At 39.7% G+C, this 20,908-nt stretch overlaps 1 protein-coding gene across 1 annotated transcript in view; it reads left to right on the forward strand.

Moving 5' to 3' along the window:
• large1 (LARGE xylosyl- and glucuronyltransferase 1) overlaps positions 1 to 13,683 on the forward strand; it is a 253,489-nt gene extending 239,806 nt beyond the window's left edge. Inside the window, exons 14-15 of the mRNA XM_028570704.1 lie at positions 3,875 to 4,070; positions 13,405 to 13,683. Coding sequence (XP_028426505.1) covers positions 3,875 to 4,070; positions 13,405 to 13,602 — 394 coding nt within the window. The 3' untranslated portion in view covers positions 13,603 to 13,683. The remainder of the gene's footprint in view (positions 1 to 3,874; positions 4,071 to 13,404) is intronic.
• Positions 13,684 to 20,908: the final 7,225 nt, after the last annotated feature.

A 20,908-nucleotide genomic window follows, 5' to 3' on the forward strand; every position in this document is an offset into this window, starting at 1 on the left:
CAAAGCATTTGTGAAGCCACAACATGCACCATCTTGAAGCGGATGGGCTATACCAGCAGAACACCCCACCGGGTACCACTCACCTCCACTAAAAATAGGAAAATGAGTTTACAATTTGTACAACAACAAAATTGGACAGTTGAAGACTGGAAAATGTGGCCTGGTCTGATGAGTCTCGACTTCTGTTGAGACATTCAGATGGTAGAGTCAGAATTTGACGTAAACAGAATGAGAACATGGATCCATCATGCCTGGATCCACTAGGCAGGCTGGTGATGGTGGTGTAATGGTGTGGGGAATGTTTTCTTGGCACACTTTAGGCCCCTTAGTACCAATTGGGCATCATTTAAATGCCACAGCCTACCTGAGCATTGTTCTGACCATGTGCATCCTTTTATGACCACCATGTACCCATCCTCTGATGGCTACTTCCAGCAGGCTAATGCACCATGTCACAAAGCTCAAATCATTTCAAATTGGTTTCTTGACCATTACAATGAGTTCTGTACTAAAATGGCCCCCACAGTCACCAGATCTCAACCCAATAGAACATCTTTGGGATGTGGTTGAACAGGAACTTTGTGCTCTGGATGTGCATCCCAAAAATCCATCAACTGCAAGATGCTATCTTATCAATATGGGCCAACATTTCTAAAGAATGCTTCCAGCACCTTGTTGAATCAATGCCACGAAGAATTAAGGCAGTTCTGAAGGCAAAACGGGGTCAAACACGGTATTAGTAGGGAGTTCCTAATAATCCTTTAGGTGAGTGTAAATTCTGTATCAAGTGTTCTAGAGAGGGAATTATTAAATTGCCATCTCCTAGATCTTTCTCCTAACATACAGTATCACAACGTGCACAATGTGCAACGTGATCAGAGAGAATTGCTGGTTCTATTGCTATCATGTGGAACATTGTCGAAAGGCTCACTGGAGCACAACAGTGGCATGTGGAAAGGAAGGTGTAATCCTTGCTAGTAGGATTGTGCATCATCCATATATCTGTAAGATGGTGGGATTCCACAAATGCTTTAAACATGTGTGGATTGTGAATTTCGTGTGATTGACCCCTGATCTGTCCTGATTTAAATCAAGTACTGCATTCATGTCACCCCCTATGATTAGTGAATATTCGTTGAGAGAGAACAATTCATTAGCCTGGGTAAACCCTGATGAACTTCCGGCAAATTTGAGATTTGCTCTGCAAGTCAGTCTGGCGAAGAGGCCATTCAAACCCATTTCCAATGTCCCCAAAATCGAGGCACCAATCACAACTGTTGAGGCGGTATTTATGCGACGACAATAGCGCAGTGACGGCGAGCAGCTTTTTGTTTACATTCAACATGACGGCTACCGAACGACAGCATCACCCGGATCGTTGGTCTGATTGGTTGGACTATCAATGCACCCAGAGGCATTTGAGCGGCGTCCGTTGGAGACGCCCCTTTGGAAATGAACTGTCAGTCAACCTTTCCCAGACTCACTCTTTACAACTGAGAAGGATCTGGTGTCAACCAGGCTAGCAATTCATTGGTTAGGCGTGGGAAAAAAACTTTCATCATACAGTATGCAGCCGGTGCATATACCGAAACAAAGGCTATTTTCCTACTCCTTATCATTGTACATATATAAGATATCCTGCCTGATAAGTCTTTACTGCTTTTGTCTACGGTGAGTGTGCATTTCCGCGACAGCAACACGATGGAGTCCTTGGTTTTGGTGTCGTCACTAGACGAGGCAGCAACCTTAAAGTATTTATTTTGTAGACGATTTACATCTCTTTTACGTAAATGTGACTCCTGTAATAAGCGCCACATCTATGGTTTTCCTTCTTAAATAGCTTAGGTTTTAGCTAGCTAAAATTTAGCTTGTTTGATTTAGCCCCCTGATGTTAACTGAAAGGATTGAGAGCTCAGCCATCTTCAAAATTTACACGCATACGTGTCTCAAGTACCCTACCAGATTTTGCCAACAAATCTGTAGCAAAGGGTGAACTGTTAGCTCTGAGCAAGGTGTGACAAAAACATAAAAAGTAAAATAAATCCCCTAACCCTCTGAGACCGCAGACCCCTTCCCCTATCTGTAAGATATTTTCCCTCTGGGCTCACCAAAACGGACGTAAAAGCATATTAACCATTCACTGACTGCACGTGATCGCTATTAAACATTACACTTAGGCCTACTCTGCTAGTCTATCGTTTAGGACAAGACCCTGTAGCCTGGTGGTGGGGGAGGCAGGACAGCCTCCCCAAATTGTCTGCCCTTTTAAACTCATACCTGGGTGTGTACAGACCTCTTGGACATTGTCTGAGAGAGTTTTCTCCTGTGCAGGACATGCCATAAGTCAGGAGAGGTGTCCTATCTTGCCAGAGAAGGCAAATATGGTAATTTTTCTGCTAAAGAACTGCTAAAGTTTGAAGCTGGTTGGCATACCAACTCAACATTTATTTTGTTGTTACTTGTTAATAGTGTAACTGTTATTTGTTAAATTATTGTAGTTATGTGTTAGGTGACTTAGGTTTAGTTATTATCTTTAAACGTTAATATATTGTTAAATTTAAATAATTTTCAATAAAAAAAAAAAAACTCCATAAAAAGCCTTTCTTTTGTCATTTTTCAGTTTTTCAAGAATCGGTTTAAGAATCGTTTAGGAATCGGAATCGTTTTAAAAGTACCGGTTCGGCAACAGTACCCACCCTCCAGTCGTGGCACCGAATGCAAAGTCCCACCGCTGCCCTCCGGTTCCTCTGTCGGTAACGGTACGTGGCGCAGGGGGGGGGGGGCGTCCCGTGCATGTAGCGCGTCTTCCTCCACTTCTAGTTCCGGCCAGAAAACACCCGGCTCCGCGGCAACTCTCTCCCTCTGTTTGATTATGAGTGTGACGCAATCAGATTGATCCAGCTCACATAATTTTCTGCATCTCAGGTTCTATAACCTGAGATGGTTATAGAACCATCTTAAACTAAACTCCCTGGCTACTTTTTAGGTACAATTGTACAATGTTTACATTTTTACTTTTTTCACTATCACTTTACATTTTAAATTATCCTTTTACATTTTAACTTTGCTTTTTCAATTTCCTTTTTATTTTTTTTAAGTTTAATTATGGCCTGATTATTCCTAGTAGTATAGTAAAATAATGTTTTTTTTATTTAATCTCTTCATTTTCTCTTTGGACTTTTAATTTTAATTATGAATAAAAATATCCTCCATAGGGACAAGGGAGCATTTATTACATAAAAGCTGGCCACTAAAAGCTCTCCGGGCTGGTGTGTGACTGAGGCTGAGCAAAAAAACCACACAGGAGAGGGAGAGGGGCTCTATGTTCTGCTCTGCCATCACTTTGCTCTAACTATATATCTTGTTTAAAAACAGCTATAGTAGGTTGTGGTTTTTATTGCCATCATCATCACAGTACAGTGACAACATGCCGGTAAGATTTCTGTGTATGTTTGGAGAAGAGGGTGTTCATTTTTCTCCTGTGTGCAGACCTTGAACAGGTGGTCACGCTTCCTGTAGTCACAGTCACTTTGCTTCGCCCGCCTAGAATTTGCAGTAGGTAAATACCTATTTTATCTTGGGGGTTGGTGAAGAAAGAAGTGTTGATGGCACAGACAGAAAAAGAGACAACAGAACTTTTTCCCATCAAAGATGATTTGGTCTACAGTGTGAGGTAAACAAACACTCTATAAATAAAGTCTAGACTTTTAAGACCTATTATAAAGACAGAGGTTTGTAATCAAAATGCCACCTAATATTTTAGAAACTATAAATCGCACTTCTCTCAGTAAGTCTGGATATAGGATAGTTTATACACCCTTATTTATCAAAGTGTAACTATACTTTGATAAATAATAATAATCTCTCCTTCTAGGTACCATGTGTGGACTAAAGGCCACGCACCAACTAACTTTGCCAAATGGCGGACCGCCACCACGCCCTACAAGGTGCAGTGGGAAGCCGACTTCGAGCCCTATGTCATGGTGAGGAGGGACAGTCCTGAGTATGACCGCCGCTTTGTGGGCTTTGGCTGGAACAAGGTGGCTCACATCATGGAGCTGGATGCACAGGTAACTTCTTTCCACCACCTAATCTGTTGATCTCAGTATGCTTCTTCTCCATGCTTCACATTAGGGTGTCTGCAGTTCATGAAATAAGGTATCTTGAAATACCAACTAAATTGTTGTAAAAACTATACAGTTGAACAGCAAATGACCTTGTAGACATGCCACTGTAGAAAAGTCACTATGCATCTAATTATGATTAGGCTTTATTATATTGCCTTAGGTCAGGTTTGGATGAAGAACTCAATAGGTGTTTCTCAATGTCGAAGGACTGTTCCAATGTCGAGGATCCTCCGAATTCCAGCAAGGACTGAGTCCTTCGTTCGGAGAATTTCCCATAGACGGCAAAGGATGCATATGTGTATCATTCGCGCTCCCATATCACCCACAATCCTATGCGCGCGGCTTTGCCGGCTCGTTTAAAAAAATTAAATGGCGGACCTAAGCAGGAGTTGGAGCGACATCGCTGACGGCGAAATAATCATTTAAATGTAAGTATCTTTATTGTTTGCCGTACATGTGTTATCACCGTTAATGTTTTACATCAATGTAAAGCTTAACGCCTTAATGCTGGTACAGATTGCTATAGTAATAAGGTATATACACCCAAGCTAACATTAAGCTAACTGAACCTATCATTAACATTATACTTTTAGCTAGCTAGCTAGGTTGCTGTCTTTTTGTGCCATTTGTGTTTTAAAAGTTTAATGTCCGGTGGCATTTTCATCTCTTTTATATGTTGTTACTATCTCTTTTATATGTTGTTACTCTATATGCGTAACGTTAGCCGAGATTTAGAAATTGGTGTGTTTATCAGTTGTAGCTGCAGGGTGCACCTTATTTACTTCACTATCAACGTTACATGAAGGCTAAAATGTAGTAATGTAGTAAAATGTAGGCTAATGTAGTTTCCCATGTAACAAGTATAACATTCCACATAATGTTAAGTTACAGCATTCATAATAGTGAACATATTTTTCTTGTGTTTACTGTCTTTGTCACGGGGCGGAAGTGGATGTTTTTATTTGAGCATGCTTTGCATGCATCTGTGTTTTTGTTTGCTGTGGTTTTATCTTTATATTGCATGCTTTTATTTTGAAATGTGTGAAAAAAGTGGGACAGTGTGAAACCTCTCCCTCCCGCATAAAGTCCCTTTTTTAGACCGGTGTTAAGTGGTGGTAAACGTTATGAAGTGGTAGCAGTTGCTAAGGATGTGTTACTGGCCGGAGTTTTCTGTTACAGGTTATGCCCGAGGAAGGCCACACAAGGAAAGGAAACTGGTTGCCAGCAGAACCCTGTGGACATTTTAAAGTCAAGACTGCTGTTCTGTTTGGACTGTTTTAGTTTGATTTTTAGTTAGTTGTTTTAGTTTTAAAATCCTTTTTAAGTAATTTTTATTGTTTTATCCTTTGGTTAAAATAAATGTGTTACTCATATTTGTTTTTACTCATTGTTTTGAATACACTGTTTTTACTGCTCTCCCCCAGTACAAAGGACCTGTTTTAATCTTTGACTTTTAGTTTTTAATTGTTGTAGTTTTAAAGAGGTCCTAGGCCTCAGTATCAAAACCTAGGTGGCGTTGTCGTCCCTTTTTACCCATATTTATATATTTTACACCAACACCAACACCACCATATTTACATCTTCTAACAGGGACAAACGGAGGCGGTCACTGATGATGGGAAAGCAAAAGACAAGCAGGGAGACAGAGGCCAAAGGGAGATGTCAAATAGATTATTTGCTAAAGCCTATTAGAGATTGGCATTCTGAAAATAAATGCATTAAATTAACTGGTTTGTCTGTGTCATCACATTTTTGGGTGTGTATATAATATAAACTGTTTTTCAATGTTTATTTCTAACTGAATAATTATATTCAGATGGTACCTGTTTCAATAATTTGTAAGGTATAGAAGCTCTAAAAAGACTAACGAAAAGTTTATTTTATTATAACATTTATTCAAACATTACTATATACTGTACACAAGTATATTCAACATGAAGCGGCGACCAGACTCAACTGCTGATGACGGGGTTGCTTCAAGACTGCAGACAGAAGGAGAAAGCTTTAGATTAGTCCAGTAATTAAATCTGTCCTGGTAAGATTAGAATTGTATCACAAGTATATGTAAGCATACTGTTAACATTAAGGTATTTAATGTAACTGTGTAGTGGTGTAGTGGTATTCATTAGGTCTTAACTGACAACTGTTGACAATTTAACACACTTAACCTAGCTACCTTTACTGTGTTGGTGGTTTATCAATGGTGTTATGACTTTTTTATATGTTGGATGTAGCCTTGTAGCTTGTGTGTTTACAGTACTATTTAACTTTTCTCACTTGCAGTTTACTGCATATCATACTGCCTGTGGTAGCTCATTAGCTGGTAGCGTTTACCTTGTAGTTGCTGATCATATTTTGCACCGCATTTGTTTGAAAGCTAGAAGCTACTGGTCGACAATGAGCTAATGTTCCATACATGCAGTAAACTACGAGCTAATATAAACTGCTACTGTAAGCTTAATGTAATTAAGATTAATATAATTCTCCTTACCGGTGGGTGTTATGACAACTACAAACATGAACTCCCACAAATTTTAAATTTATTGACATGGGATAAATAAGAGAAAATGACTATTGCTTACATTAAAGCCTATCAGTGTCGGTAACGTTACCTACCTTAGCACGTTGCGGCAAAGTTGCCGACAGAATATTCTCCTCCTGCAAGCAGACTGATGCTGATTCAGCTTCTCCATCTCAACAAAAAAATTTAACTTCACAGTTCCACATCCATTTCGTCCAGTGTTTTGAAATGCAGTGCGGAAGTGAAGGCGGCGAAACATTTTCAATGACGCAAGCACGCAATGACGTGTACTTGCTAGTCTGTTCCATTGTACATGTTCTCCGAATGCTAAAGAGGAGCCTGGCCTAGCCTCTGAAGGATCCTTCCTTGGAAGGACTAGTCCTACCAAGGAAGGATCCTTGACATTAAGAAACGGCTACTATCTGTCCTTGTTCTGTCCTAATCAATGAAATGCCAATCCCTGCTCCAGACATCAGGGTTTGAACCTTAATGAAGTCCATGTCCATGCATCCATCAGGCCTATCTGTAACCGCTTATCCTTAGAAGGTTGGGGAGGGTTGGGGAGGTCTGGACATGATCCCATCTGACATTGGGCAAGAGGAGAGGTTCCCTTTAGCTCTACAAAGCTTTTTAGCGTCTTTCAGCTCATTGTTTTTTTTTCCATCCACAATGCTCTCATGTTTCATGTTTCCTCAGCAGTAAACAGTAGCTTAGCTTAGTTTAGTTTATAAGCAATGTATATCAACCAGTGTTGGGGTAGTTACTTAAAAAAAAGTAATAGATTACACATTACTAGTTACTACATTACTCACTGCTGAAAGTAACTAGTTACACTGCTAGTTACATTACTTTTGGATTACTCCGTAACATCACCTGAGATGCACCATAACTTACTTGCCCAATAACAATATAAAGTTAAACCTCATGTTTGCCCCAGTCTTCAGAATTCAGAATTGGCCTCCATTCAATTCATGAATTGCAATTTTAATTGAATTGACTCCACCCCACCGGAAGTTGGGTTTGAATTTGAATTTGAATGACCGGAAGTGGAATTAAATTCATGGCAATTCAAAGAAATTCCACACAGTCACACAACAGAATGTGTTGAATCTCACATACATTCAGTGTTAGGAAGGTTACTGGAAATGTTAATGCTTACTGTTATAAGTTTATAATTATTTATAATGATAAATGTGATTTGGATTACTTTATCAATGCAAAGCAATGTGTAATTCAATTAGTAACTAATTGAATTACACATTTTACCTCAGAAATTTAAAGTAGCCTTGATGCATATGGCTCTGTGGTTTCCAGGTGTTCATTTTGGAATTGGTTCTTCAAAATGAACTAGTACAGATGACCTTTTAGGCCTGCTATTATTTTCCATATTGCTGTTATTACAGGTGTCAAATCTATAAACGTTTGTAATCTGATGTTGTAAGGGACTTCTTTTCCTGTTAATGTAATCTGTATAAGTAGTTCAAACTAATATAATATATAGAATATGTAATGAAATCATATCTGAAATATATTGTAAAGCTTCATTGTTAAAGACCACTTAAATTATGTATATGAATTTCTTTGAATTTTTATTGAATTGCAATTCTGCTTCCTTTATTTCAAATTCGAATTGTAACTCTAGATCCTGTTTTTGACATCAATTCAAATTCAAGAATTGAATTGGAATTTAGGAGTCATTCTCAATTCAATTGTGAATTGTGCACAAACCTGGTATGCCCAGATCAACACAAACCCTTATTATAATAAGGACATACACAAGATCTCTCTTATATGCTCTTTAATACCGCAAAGCTGACAACAAAGTTGTGAATATCAGCACATTTATCAAGTAGAACTGCCAGTCATCCGCTCTTCATTATCTGTATTTTGCCCAGTATGTTTTGGAAAGACATTGATTCCACTGTCAAAACAGGCAACATTTACTCCACTATGTATGCTGCAAAAAAGCTTATTTATCTCTGCTTTGTTTACCTGCTGTTGAAAATCAAGTCTTGGCTGCTTGGCAGGTGTTGGCAACATGCTCTTTTAATTAGCGTCACTCAGGCTCCGGGGGACTTAGATTGGATGTTGTGTTCGTGGCAGTGGAGAGGTGTTTGTGTCCTGGGCACAATTTACACTTTACAATCAAGTTTTTGTCCTTTCGCTTAAGCGGTGGCTCTGACATTTTAGTTTCGTCACTCGGACGAATGTTATGGTTTTACGCAAACACGCACAAAACACGTACGTTTGATTTGTTATTCTCTCCTCACGTTATGGAGATAGTTGAAGAACCAGCAAAAATTATTTGATAAGTAACTGTAATGTGATTACTAAGTTATCAACAGTAATGCGTTACATTTCTGCGTTACAGACAAATGTAATCTGATTACACTAACAAGTTACTTAGTAAGTTACTTAGTAAGTTACTTAGTAACGCGTTACCCCCAACACTGATATCAATGCATTGTTCATTGCAGAATTCTCCAAAATGCCAGGTGGCGTACAAACAAAATAATCTGCAAAACAAGAAATAGCGAAGAAGAAGTAGAGAGTGGAAGTAAAGGAAAGCAGGCTGCCTGGCAACAGTAGTAAACACATCCATGTTAAACACAGACACACCGCCAAACATTGTATTTGTGTATTTGTGTACTTGTGTGTGTTTTCGCATCGGCCACCGTAGCTCTCCTATATGGGAGAAGATTCACTTGTAATCTGCAACATCACTGCTAGATGCCAATTAATCCTTCACACTGAATCTTTAACAGACTAGATTTACAGACTATACAAAGTGGTTAGTTTAATGTGAAAGGAACTAGTTTCAATATAGCAGTTAGTGTTAAAGGTGAATTATATGCACGCCATCGTGACGTCAAAAGTACGTAATATCCTGCCGGCAAGGCTCTTTTTTTTTTCAGCGGCACGCAACAAAGTGGAAACAGAAGGCCTGAACGAGTTCACCGACAACCGAATGCCAGGACTCTCAGAGTGATTGCAAGGCTCTCTGGTAAACTTACTGGGTTAAGATGAGCTCTTTTATAGTGAATGAAAGGCTTGATCCGACGAAGTAGGTCATCGAATCAAATCGAAGCATTGATGGCAATGCTGCTGCCAGTTCTGCCATTGTTTACCTTTTTCTTCTTCTAGTCCGTAGAAAGAGCAACGTCGGTAGCCTTTGCTCATTAGCGCCACCGCTGTTCAGGAGAAGACTGCAACTAGTGTTGCGACCACCAGCGCGGATATAAATAAACATAAAACAAAAAGTAAGGAAATTTGTGTTTGGTAGATTATTTCTCTGTAGTGACAATGCTTTTTGGTAATAAATCTTATACCGTTGGAAAGCATGTTTAGTTCCCTTTCAAATGGTGCCCCATTTGTAAGGAACATGCATTTGTGGCATGAGAAACAGAGCTGAGGGTTGCGCCCATGAAAAATTTGCCAAATCTTCTCTGCCAATGCCAAACAGCTTATTCTGCCATTGACTCATTTGGTATTTGGTGGATTGGATGATTGAAGTTTTAAGAAACAAGACATATTGGCAATTTAACAATTTATTAATTTAACAAACAGGAGCCTCAGTAGCGTGTGGAAGAACCATACACAGCCACAACAGCCTGGCACCTCCTCCTCATGCTGGTCACCAGCCTGGTCACACACTGCTGTGGGATGGCATCCCATTCTTCAACCAGCATTTGTTGCAAGTCAGCCAACGTGGTTGTGTTGGTCACTCTGGCACGAACAGCACGCCCAAGCTGATCACACAAATGTTCAATGGGGTTGAGGTCAGGACTGCTGGCAGGCCATTCCATCCTCTCCACTCCCACATTCTGGAGGTAGTCTCTGATAAACCCTGCTCTGTGGGGACGAGCATTTTCATCTTGGAGGATAGAGTTTGGTCCCAGACTGTGGAGATATGGGATGGCCATTGGTTACAGAATCAGGCACCTGATTGTCAGCACCTGCGGGTACCAGAAGCTCAAAACAAGAGTCAATAGCAACAGCAAAGAAAAGCTGTTCGGCATTGTCAGAGACGATTTGGCAAATTTTTCATGGGCGCAACCCACATACTAAGCACTGTTTCTCATCCCACAAATGCATGTTCCTTACAAATGGGGCACCATTTGAAAGGGAACTAAACAGGCTTGCCAACGGTATAAGATTTATTGCCAAAAAGCATTGTTACCACAGAGAAATAATACCACCAAACAAATTTCCTTACTTTTTGTTTTAAGTTTAGTTAAGGCTATTTCATGACGTCACATGTGCACACGCCAGCTGGGCTGCGGTTACTGTAAAACTATGAAGGTAAATATGGTGCAAAACGTGAGAGCTTGTAGAATACAATGTGAGAACTTGCAGAGCAAAAAATCTGAACGTGTATGTTAATATTTGCACTTGTAAAATTAAAATTTGCACTTGTAAAACAAAAATTTGCACTTGTCAGACAAAAATTTGCACTTGTATAAAATATTCACACACGTGATCTGAAAAAATTTGCACTTGTAAAACTAAAATTTGCACTTGTAAAAAATATTCACACACGTGATCTGAATTTGAAGTCACAAAAAAAATATTCACAAATGTGTAGATTGATATTTGCATGAACACAATGACAGCTGCAAACTTGTAATGCAACATTTACTCTGCAAGTTCTCACATCGTATTCTACAAGCTCTCACGTTTTTCACCTTATTTACCTTCATATAAAACACGCTTTACCTTTATTCCAATTAAACTTAACAGGAGTTTAATGTGTTTGTACCTGCTGCTCCTATGCATTCTGCTGTGTTTGAGGAATTTCAGCCTGTTTCTCTGACATTGCTTTCTGAGATATTGCAACGCATGAAACCTACCCACTGTCCATTAGACATTGTCCCCACCCGGATAGTGAAGGAGGTTTTTAATGGCACCATTGGGCCAAGTCTAGTCACTTTTTTTAATTCTTGTCTTAGTTTAGGTTCTGTCCCAGCTGCCTTTAAACATGCTGTGGTCAGGCCCCTACTTAAGAAGCCTAATCTTGACCCTACAAGTGTTGTCCAATTTTAGACCAGTCTCTCATCTGCCTTTTCTGTCAAAGGTTTTGGAAAAAGTTGTTTTTATACAGTTACAAGCCTTTTTGCAAATGAACTCTGTGCTTGAAAAATTTCTGGTTTCAGATCACGTCATAGCACTGAGTCTGTACTGGTTAGAGTGCACAATGATATTGCCCTGTCTGTAGATGCCGAGAATCCTACTGTTTTAGTGCTATTGGACCTCACAGCGGCGTTTGATATGGTAGACCACACAGTCCTCCTCTCTCGCCTTGATCAGTACGTAGGTACCCGAGGCTCGGCACTTCAATGGTTTAGCTCCTATTTGGCGAATAGGAGCTTCTCTGTCATGATTGGTGACTGCTCCTCGTCAACTGCTCCTCTCTCTTGTGGGGTACCCCAGGGTTCAATTCTTGGCCCAATCTTGTTTTCTTTATATATGTTGCCTGTAGGGGCTATTATAGGAAAGCATAACCTGTCTTTTCACTGTTATGCAGATGCTTTGCAAATTTATTTGCCTATGAAACCAAATGACAGTCCCTGCTCAATTGTATTAATGATATTAAGTTGTGGCTGTCACAAAACTTTCTTAACTTGAACGAAGATAAAACGGAGTGTATCATCTTCAGTACTTCAGCCACGACAAACGGTCCATCTTTGAGTTTGGGAGCACTGGCTTCATACTTTAAGCCAGCTGTCAGAAATTTGGGGGTTACTTTTGAATGCAACATGAAATTTGACAAGCAAATCAGCAATGTTGTTAAAATGAGCTTTTTCCAGCTCCATCTCCTAGCTAAAGTTAAGCCATTCCTTAACAGGCATGATCTAGAAAAGGCGATCCATGCTTTTATTAGTAGGTTGGAATACTGTAATGCTCTCTATGTTGGCTTGAATTAAACCTCCATTTCACGCCTTCAACTTGTGTCGGTTTTTAACAAATACATCTAGACTTGCACACATCACTCCCGTTCTTTACACCCTACATTGGCTACCTGTGCGTTTTAAAATAGATTTTAAGATCTTATTGTTTGTTTTTAAGGCCCTTAATGGCCTGGCCCCAGAGTACTTATCCGAGATTTTAACCCTGCGTGAGCACAGCCAATCTTTGCAGTCTTCTCACCAACTGGTTTTAGAAGTGCCAAGGTCAAGGTACAAACGATGGGGTGATCAGACTTTTGTGGTTGCTGCCCTGAGACTCTGGAATAAGTTACCCCCTGATATTCGCACAACTATAGATGTTGCTCTTTTCAGGTCTAAACTCAAAACCTACCTGTTTAGAATGGCTTATAATACTCAGTAGTGGTGTGACAATTTCATCTTCCTGTTTCTATGTAACCTTTTATGATTTTACTGTTTTCTACGTTTCATTCTTCTTATTGCAAGATATGTTGTTCTATTTTTAGTTCCAGATGTGAAGCACTTTGGATACCTGCTGGTTGTTGTAAAGCGCTATACAAATACATATTGATTGATTGATTGATTGATTGATTGATTGATTGATTGATTGATTGATTGATTGATTGATTGATTGATGAGTTGAAAGGAATATTGGATTTACATTCATCAGGTGGACACAAAAACGACTCCAAATTAATATAATGTTGCTCTGTGTCTGCTGGATGTGGCCAAAAACAACTAATGCAACTTCATATCAGGTTTTGTAGTAAAGAAATGTGGTGGTTGTAGTACTCAGCTGTCCAGACTTAAAGTTGTGTTCTTCTCCCTACAGGAGTATGAGTTTGTGGTTCTGCCCAACGCTTACATGATCCACATGCCTCATGCGCCCAGCTTCGACATCACCAAGTTCCGCTCCAACAAGCAGTACCGGGTCTGCCTCAAGACCCTGAAGGAGGAGTTCCAGCAGAACATGTCGCGGCGCTACGGCTTTGCCGCCCTAAAATACATGACGGCTGAGAACAACAGCTAGCCACCACTGCAGACCCTCACACCCCCGGCCCTGAACTACTGACACACTGCATGGGCTGGGCTGGGCTGGGGTGGGAGGAGGGGAGGGGAAACGAACAGCCCATGTGAGGCCATCAGGATACTTTGAGACTTGAGTCCTTCTGACTTTGTTTGAACGTTTGCCCCTTTTTTGTGTGGGACTTCAAGGGTCTTTATGTCAATTATTTGTCCTCTGCTGTGGATTGGAGATATACTCCAGAAGAGATCACCTCTGTCAGGATGTAGAAGCTGTGAAAGACAACATATGTGACTGCTAGGAACGGGCCCCGACTGTTTGGGCCCTGAGCCCTGAAATTTGGCAGACAGCAGGCAAGGAAAGCAGACATTCAATGCCTTGCCATATTTGTAAGGCCAGTGACAGAGTTGTGGGCTGTGTGTAACATTATGTATGTATGAATGCGTGTGATTGTGTGTACATGCAGGTAGATGAAAAGTGTGATTATGTGTTTGTTTCTCCAGGACAGTGCTTAACAAAAAGCTTAAGGAGAGCTAAAGATGTAAAGCATTGGGCCTACATTCTGTTTGCACGCCTTCCAAGTGCCGACAACAAGCAGCAGCAGTCTGAATGACAGCACACCTCGACTCAAATGTGAATAGTGTGACCAGGCGGCAGGATAAGACAAAACTGTAAACATGTCAACACAGATTTTGAAAATCTATGGAGGCAAGCAACCAGCCAGCCGACCATCTGCTGCTGCTTAATTTGTTTCATTGCTGATGCAGATCAGAATAAATCCTCCTCCTTGTATGACAAGGGAAGTGCATAGATGGCTGGAGGTCGTCCATGGGTTGATGGACGACCTCAGTTGATATTCATGAGATTCACATCAGCCTGAATAGCTAGAGATTGTTTTTTTGTTTTTTATGATCAATTTTTTATTGATTTTATATTTTTGAACAAACACAACTGAACAAGAAAAACAACCCTCTCCCACCCCCCACCCTCTGCGGTGGGGGGAAAACACCAACCAGTGTTTTATACAAAGCGAGTGGGGGGGAAGCCAGCGCTGAGCTATCATTTTCTTGGTCGCGGTTGATCCGGCTAGCCAAATTTTCTTCTGTCTCCCAAGTATGTGTAATTAAGAGTCATCATTTACTAATGATATGTACAGCAAAATATCATCTGCAAATAGCGATATTGAGTTGTTATTGGATTTAATCTGGACATTACATACAGTACAGGCCAAAAGTTTGGACACACCTTCTCATTCAATGCGTTTCCTTTTTATTTTCATGACTATTTACATTGTAGATTCTCACTGAAGGCATCAAAACTATGAATGAACACATATGGAATTATGTACTTAACAAAAAAGTGTGAAATAACTGAAAACATGTCTTATATTTTATATTGTTCAAAGTAGCCACCCTTTGCTTTTTTATTAATAAGGGAACAAATTCCACTAATTAACCCTGACAAAGCACACCTGTGAAGTGAAAACCATTTCAGGTGACTACCTCATGAAGCTCATTGAGAGAACACCAAGGGTTTGCAGAGTTATCAAAAAAAGCAAAGGGTGGCTACTTTGAAGAATCTAAAATATAAGACATGGAATTATGTACTCAACAAAAAAGTGTGAAATAACTGAAAACATATGTGTTCATTCATAGTTTTGATGCCTTTAGTGAGAATCTACAATGTAAATAGTCATGAAAATAAAGAAACCCATTGAATGAGAAGGTGTGTCCAAACTTTTGGCCTGTACTGTATTTTATTTTGGCTTATGGCCTGGGCTAACGGTTCAAGAGAGATCACAAATAGCATGGGAGATAGCGGGCATCCCTGTCTCGAGCCCCGCGCGATGAGGAATGGCTGTAAATGCAGGCCATTGCTTGAGACTATGGCCGTGGGATTTGCATACAAAGTACGTATCATGTCAATGAATTTGGCTTCCAAACCAAGTCTCTCCTTTACTTGCCACAAGTAGTTCCACTCTAGGCAATCAAAAGCCTTTTCCAAAAGTCCAGTGATAAAACTGCTGCCGTTGTTGGAAGGTTTTTGGCTACATGGAGTAATCTGCGTATATTGTCTGCAGCTTGATACTTTGGTATAAACCCTGATTAGTTGGGGTGGACTAGCTTCTCAATGAAGCGTTCTAGGCGTAGTGCCAGGACTTTGGAATAAAGCTTAATATCAGTCCCAATGAGGCTGATGGGCCTGTAGTTTGAGTACTCCGTAGGATCTTTGCCCTTTTTATGTATGACCGAAATTAGTGCAGTGTTGGTTTGTTGATGAAAGGTGCCCCTCTCTATGGCCAAGGTTAACGTTTGTAAAATGATTGGTCCTAGTGTGTCAAAGTTCTTGAGATTGTTTGGAGTGGAAGTCCTACACCGAGCAGCACAAGGCAAAACATCAATCACTGAGCTTACTGTTTACTTTTCTTTCCAACAATCAGTATTATTTATCAGTGTGTTTACAGTCCTGACTGGTGGAGCAAGAAGGGTTAGTTTTTCCTCTATCAGGAGGACCTGAGGAGGACAGGAAAGAGAGTTTAAACTCTGAAACCCAACCACTTGCAATAAGGATGCTCTTTTTTTAAAATCTCGCTCTAGATATTTCCTTCTCACTCTGGCCTCTAGTTTGACAACAGTAGAGTGGCGTTCAATAACCCTGGAGTGGTGGGTGTTCTCCTGTTTGTGTTCTTACACACCATCAGGCTGGGTCCTGATGTGGTTTTGATACATATATTCTGTTCAGCTGTTACAACTGCTGTAGCATCTGTGACAGACCGGTCATTATCAAATTAGAACCCAGGGTGATGCAGGTGTTAATTTGCAATAATGACCGGCTGACTCTACATTATCCCACTTATTTATTATGAGTTTATTACACGGCCAAGGCCTGAAGTTAAATTTTTGGCCACCAGCCACTGTGGCAGGTGGTTTTTAAAATCCACTAGCCACACAAGCTTTTTACCATCCTTTTTTTGCCTCATTATGGTGAAATACAGGAAATGGACAAGCATCGTTCTTGGACTTGTTAAGAATACACATTTAAGTGCTGTCAAGTTATTAAGAAATGAATATAATTAATGACTCTTTTTGTTGGTTGCTTGTTTCAGCGGGCCTCTTCACCCCAGTCATGTGCCACCACATTTTTAGCTCAAATCCAAGGAAATGAGGGACTTGATGAAAATGTGAAAGAACAACATTGGCAACAACAACTAATGAATCACTCAATTCTCATTGGCTACCCGCCAAAGTGGCGGTAGATTGACAGTTTGCACTCTGTTTGCACTGTTGCCTTTAGCACTGTTAGCGATCCTTGTCTCCTCCACCCTCTCTCTCCCTTTGTGATCCACTGAACAGCCGTATGAGCAAATATTGATAAAAAAATATTTTATTGATTTAAAAATGGTTCCCCAGAGTCTATAATCAAAACTTCGTCCATGGCAACGGTCTGTTATACAGAAATAGCAAACCGCAGAATGTTGTGATTGACCAATCGGAGTCATGTATTCAACCAAGCCGTGAAATAATGTATAAGATAAATGACAGATAACCAAGAAATATGATAGTGATGATTTGTGTGATATTGAATATTATATTAAATATTATAGAGGCTTGAAATGATAAATAAATTCAGATATGATTGCAATCTGTCGGTTTTCCCAACAAATCAGGGTTGTCTCTGCTCCAATCCAGAGGGTGGTGCTACATAATACACCTGAAGCTGTTTACTAACTGACACCAGAAGAAGAAGTTTTTCATGTTAAAAGTTTAGTTTCAACAAAAACATTACAACAACTACTATCATCAAAGACAAACTCATTGATGAATTGCATTGCGTTGCATGACAAACATTTTACCTTCTGTATGAGCTCCTATTCACAGAGCTTCCCCCACACAGATCATTAAAGTAATCAGGGATTGAATAACCACTACAACTGCTCACTCCGCTTTTGCTTCAATATGCTGGTAGGAAAGATGGTTAATTACAGAGTGGCTTTAGCTGCCATTATCGCATGTGACTGTGTCCACTTGGATTGGCAAGAAGTAAAAAAAATGAGAGACTGATGTATTTACACCTTTTCAAAATCAGACTACAATGTGTTCCAAAAATCTGATTTCCATCCTGTTCAGTCACGCATCTCCTGCCACTTTCATGCCCGAGGAATATAATCAATAAAAAATCACACAAATAATTTGATACAATTGAAAACTCAGAGGACAGTTTTGTTAAAGTACTATTTCCAAGGTCAAGAATGTACATTCAGATGAGAAGTCGTAAAAGCTTGCATGTCAACAAAGACAACTGAGCATCTGATGATGCAATATGATAAAAAGCTTAAGAAAAAATTGCAAGTGGACCTTGAGTTGGAATTGTTTTATCAAACATATTACACCGTTAACAACTATGTTATTCATTATAAGTGCATGTGGAAATGTGAAAGGAAAAAGAATAGGATACATTTCCTTATTTTTAAAATGCATTGTGAAACTAGAGGCCGCTCTCTCTCTATCGCTCTCTCTCTCTCAGTCATGACAGTAATCTCTCACTGTGTACAGGAAAGCTGCCGAAGGGCTTTGTGTGTGTGTGTGTGTGTGTGTGTGTGTGTGTGTGTGTGTGTGTGTGTGTGTGTGTGTGTGTTTCTGTGTGGGTGCGTGTGTCTGATTGTACATTTATATTCAGTATGTATTTGTGTGAAGTTTGACTGTTCTGAATGTGTGTGGCTTTGCAGGGCTGGAATTAGCTGCATTGTGTATGTAGGACAGTGCTGACTGATGCTGCTACCTGAATAAAAGCAAAGAGTCAAACACCCTGCTGTTACTTTGTTTCATAATTTTGTCTTGAATATAATTTATCCTTGTGAACCCAAAGTAAAGAGGGATTTATGTGAGTACTCACTGTTTCACCTCACACACAGTAAGTAGAATGAGATGCTTATGTGTATTTATACATCCAGGGATTCCAAAGAGTTTACCACCTTTCTGCTGTTTTTACATGTCACAGTCAGATTACTCATCAAAGAGCCGATAAAAACAGTTATATAATGTTTCTGTGTCAAGTGTTGGGGAGTAATGGAATACATGTTAAATGCATTTTTATTCTGAATTTGTATTCAGAATACAAATTATGAGTAACTGTATTCCATTACATTGACAATTTAAATAGTTGGTATTTAGAATACAGTTACATTGTTGAAATCAATGGATTATGACGATACTTCTCTGTTTCACAAGTTTATTCACTTTCTAAATAAATTAAGGCAACTCCATGCATTTCCCAGAAGCCCCAATATGAAAACGAAAAAAATAGCGGTGCACGGAAAGAAAAAGCCTGTTCACCAATTATCTTCTTTTTAACCTTTGGGACACTCAGAAGACCCGTCCCCTGAGAATGCAGGGCTCGAGCAGGCACATAGGGATTCACTAGGTCTTTAAGATACAACGGTGCGCTGCCATTTAATATTTTATAGATTAACAGCAACACCTTAACAACCCTAATATACCCTAATATTTTTTAACCTCAAGAGCAAGTAACGCAGACAGTATTTAAGTTTTTAATTTAAATAACATGGTTTTATTTCTCTGGGAGAGTTGCCCCATCTATAGGATTAGTTTTGTGACTTTAATTCCAAGCAAAACTTCTCAAGTATCAAACAAAACACACTAACTCAAGCAAAAAAAATAATCACCTCAAAGGTAAAACTTAAAACTTGCAAACACAACATTTGTGTAGTTGTAAACTATTGGTCTTTTATTTGTTTGATATTATGTCCTTTTGTTTACAGTTCCCTCTGCTTCTTTCTCAATGATCAGTCTTTTGCTCTCTCCATCACGTTTGCAGTCATGCTCCCAGCTTTCTCCTTTGCGCTCCTGAGTTTTTGCTTGCGATTCTGCAACATGACATCATGACTTTGCGTAAATATATACGCTACTTTCATAAAGCCAAATGGCGTGTTATTGTACGCATTTTCAGCTATCCACGTGTATGATACACGCTGTATACAGCTGATGTAAACATACCCACCACGTGGCCTCGCCACGTTGCGCGTTATCGCGAGAACGCGACGTACTATCGCGAGAACAATGTCACATGCCTGTTAAAAAAAAGAATGGTTGGGTTTAGGAAAAGAACACAGGGAAAGGCTTTAGTAACAAAACAGTGACAAAAACACGGAAAATAACGACAAAAACACAACAACAAATGGTTGGGTTTGGGAAAGAAACATTGGGTAAGGCTTATTAAAAACAAAAACTTAAAAAAAAAAAACAACAAAAAACAGCCGAAAAATCGCCACACGCTGGGCATCCGCCACCCCAACCTACCTCCTTACCCAATCCCTCGTTCCTTTATACTACTCGCTACGGCGGAAATTGACTCGCAATGTAGGTCAATGGCGGCCGATTTGCGTTGATATACACGCAAAAATGTGATTATGCGTCTTGATAACACGCAAAAACGGAATGCAAATTGACGTTTCATACATACGCCAATTCATGAGATCAGTCTGTATTCTGACACCAATATCTTGCTTACAGGGGTGCGTCCCTATTGGCTAATGGGAAAAGTTCAGGGAAAGTTTGAGTGACAACTCAGCCTCAGTGCAGGTAAACTAACGTTAGAGACTCAGAGTCTGGTCTGGAGGACACACAAGCCACTCCACAGGGGATTACTACAAGATTAATAAAGTGTAAGTATTGATCATATATATATTATCTGTGATCTACGTTGCAAGCATGGATACTAGACATTTGTTGTTTTGTTGTGTTAAATTACTAGCTAGCTAGTAAAGCTTTTTTAAGTTAGCATTTAACGTTAGCTACTGCTAACGTTATCTAAAACTTGTAGCCACCGTTTACCTTACTGAGCTAATTTACCATGGGAATCATGTATTCTTTGTGAGGCCTTACTCAATGGAGCTGTATTAATTATCGTCTTCTCTCTGTAGAGACCTGCAGGACCCGAGCAAAATTGGCCTGATAGACTGGCTATCCTAACTCTAATTACATGTCTTCTGTTGCATTTGCAAGCAGGTCAGCATAAGGAAAATGTTCATAGTGTTTTTAAAGCCTACACATTTGCTAATGGCTACTTAAAAGCAAATTATTTTAATTGTAAATCACACAACCTTGGAAGCCTCAGTTATCAGTAAGAACTTTGTTACCATTTGATTTGTGTAAGAAACTTTATTATAATTTTATATTAATTTTTTTATAATTTTGGATATTTGAACATATTTTGCTGGGGCCCCGGTGGTAGAAGAAGCTGGAACTCAGTGTCAGTCATTATTTGCAGTACATCACAGGTCAGGGTCAGTTTT

This window comes from Perca flavescens, chromosome 23, assembly GCF_004354835.1.
Source record: "Perca flavescens isolate YP-PL-M2 chromosome 23, PFLA_1.0, whole genome shotgun sequence".
NCBI lineage: Eukaryota > Metazoa > Chordata > Actinopteri > Perciformes > Percidae > Perca > Perca flavescens.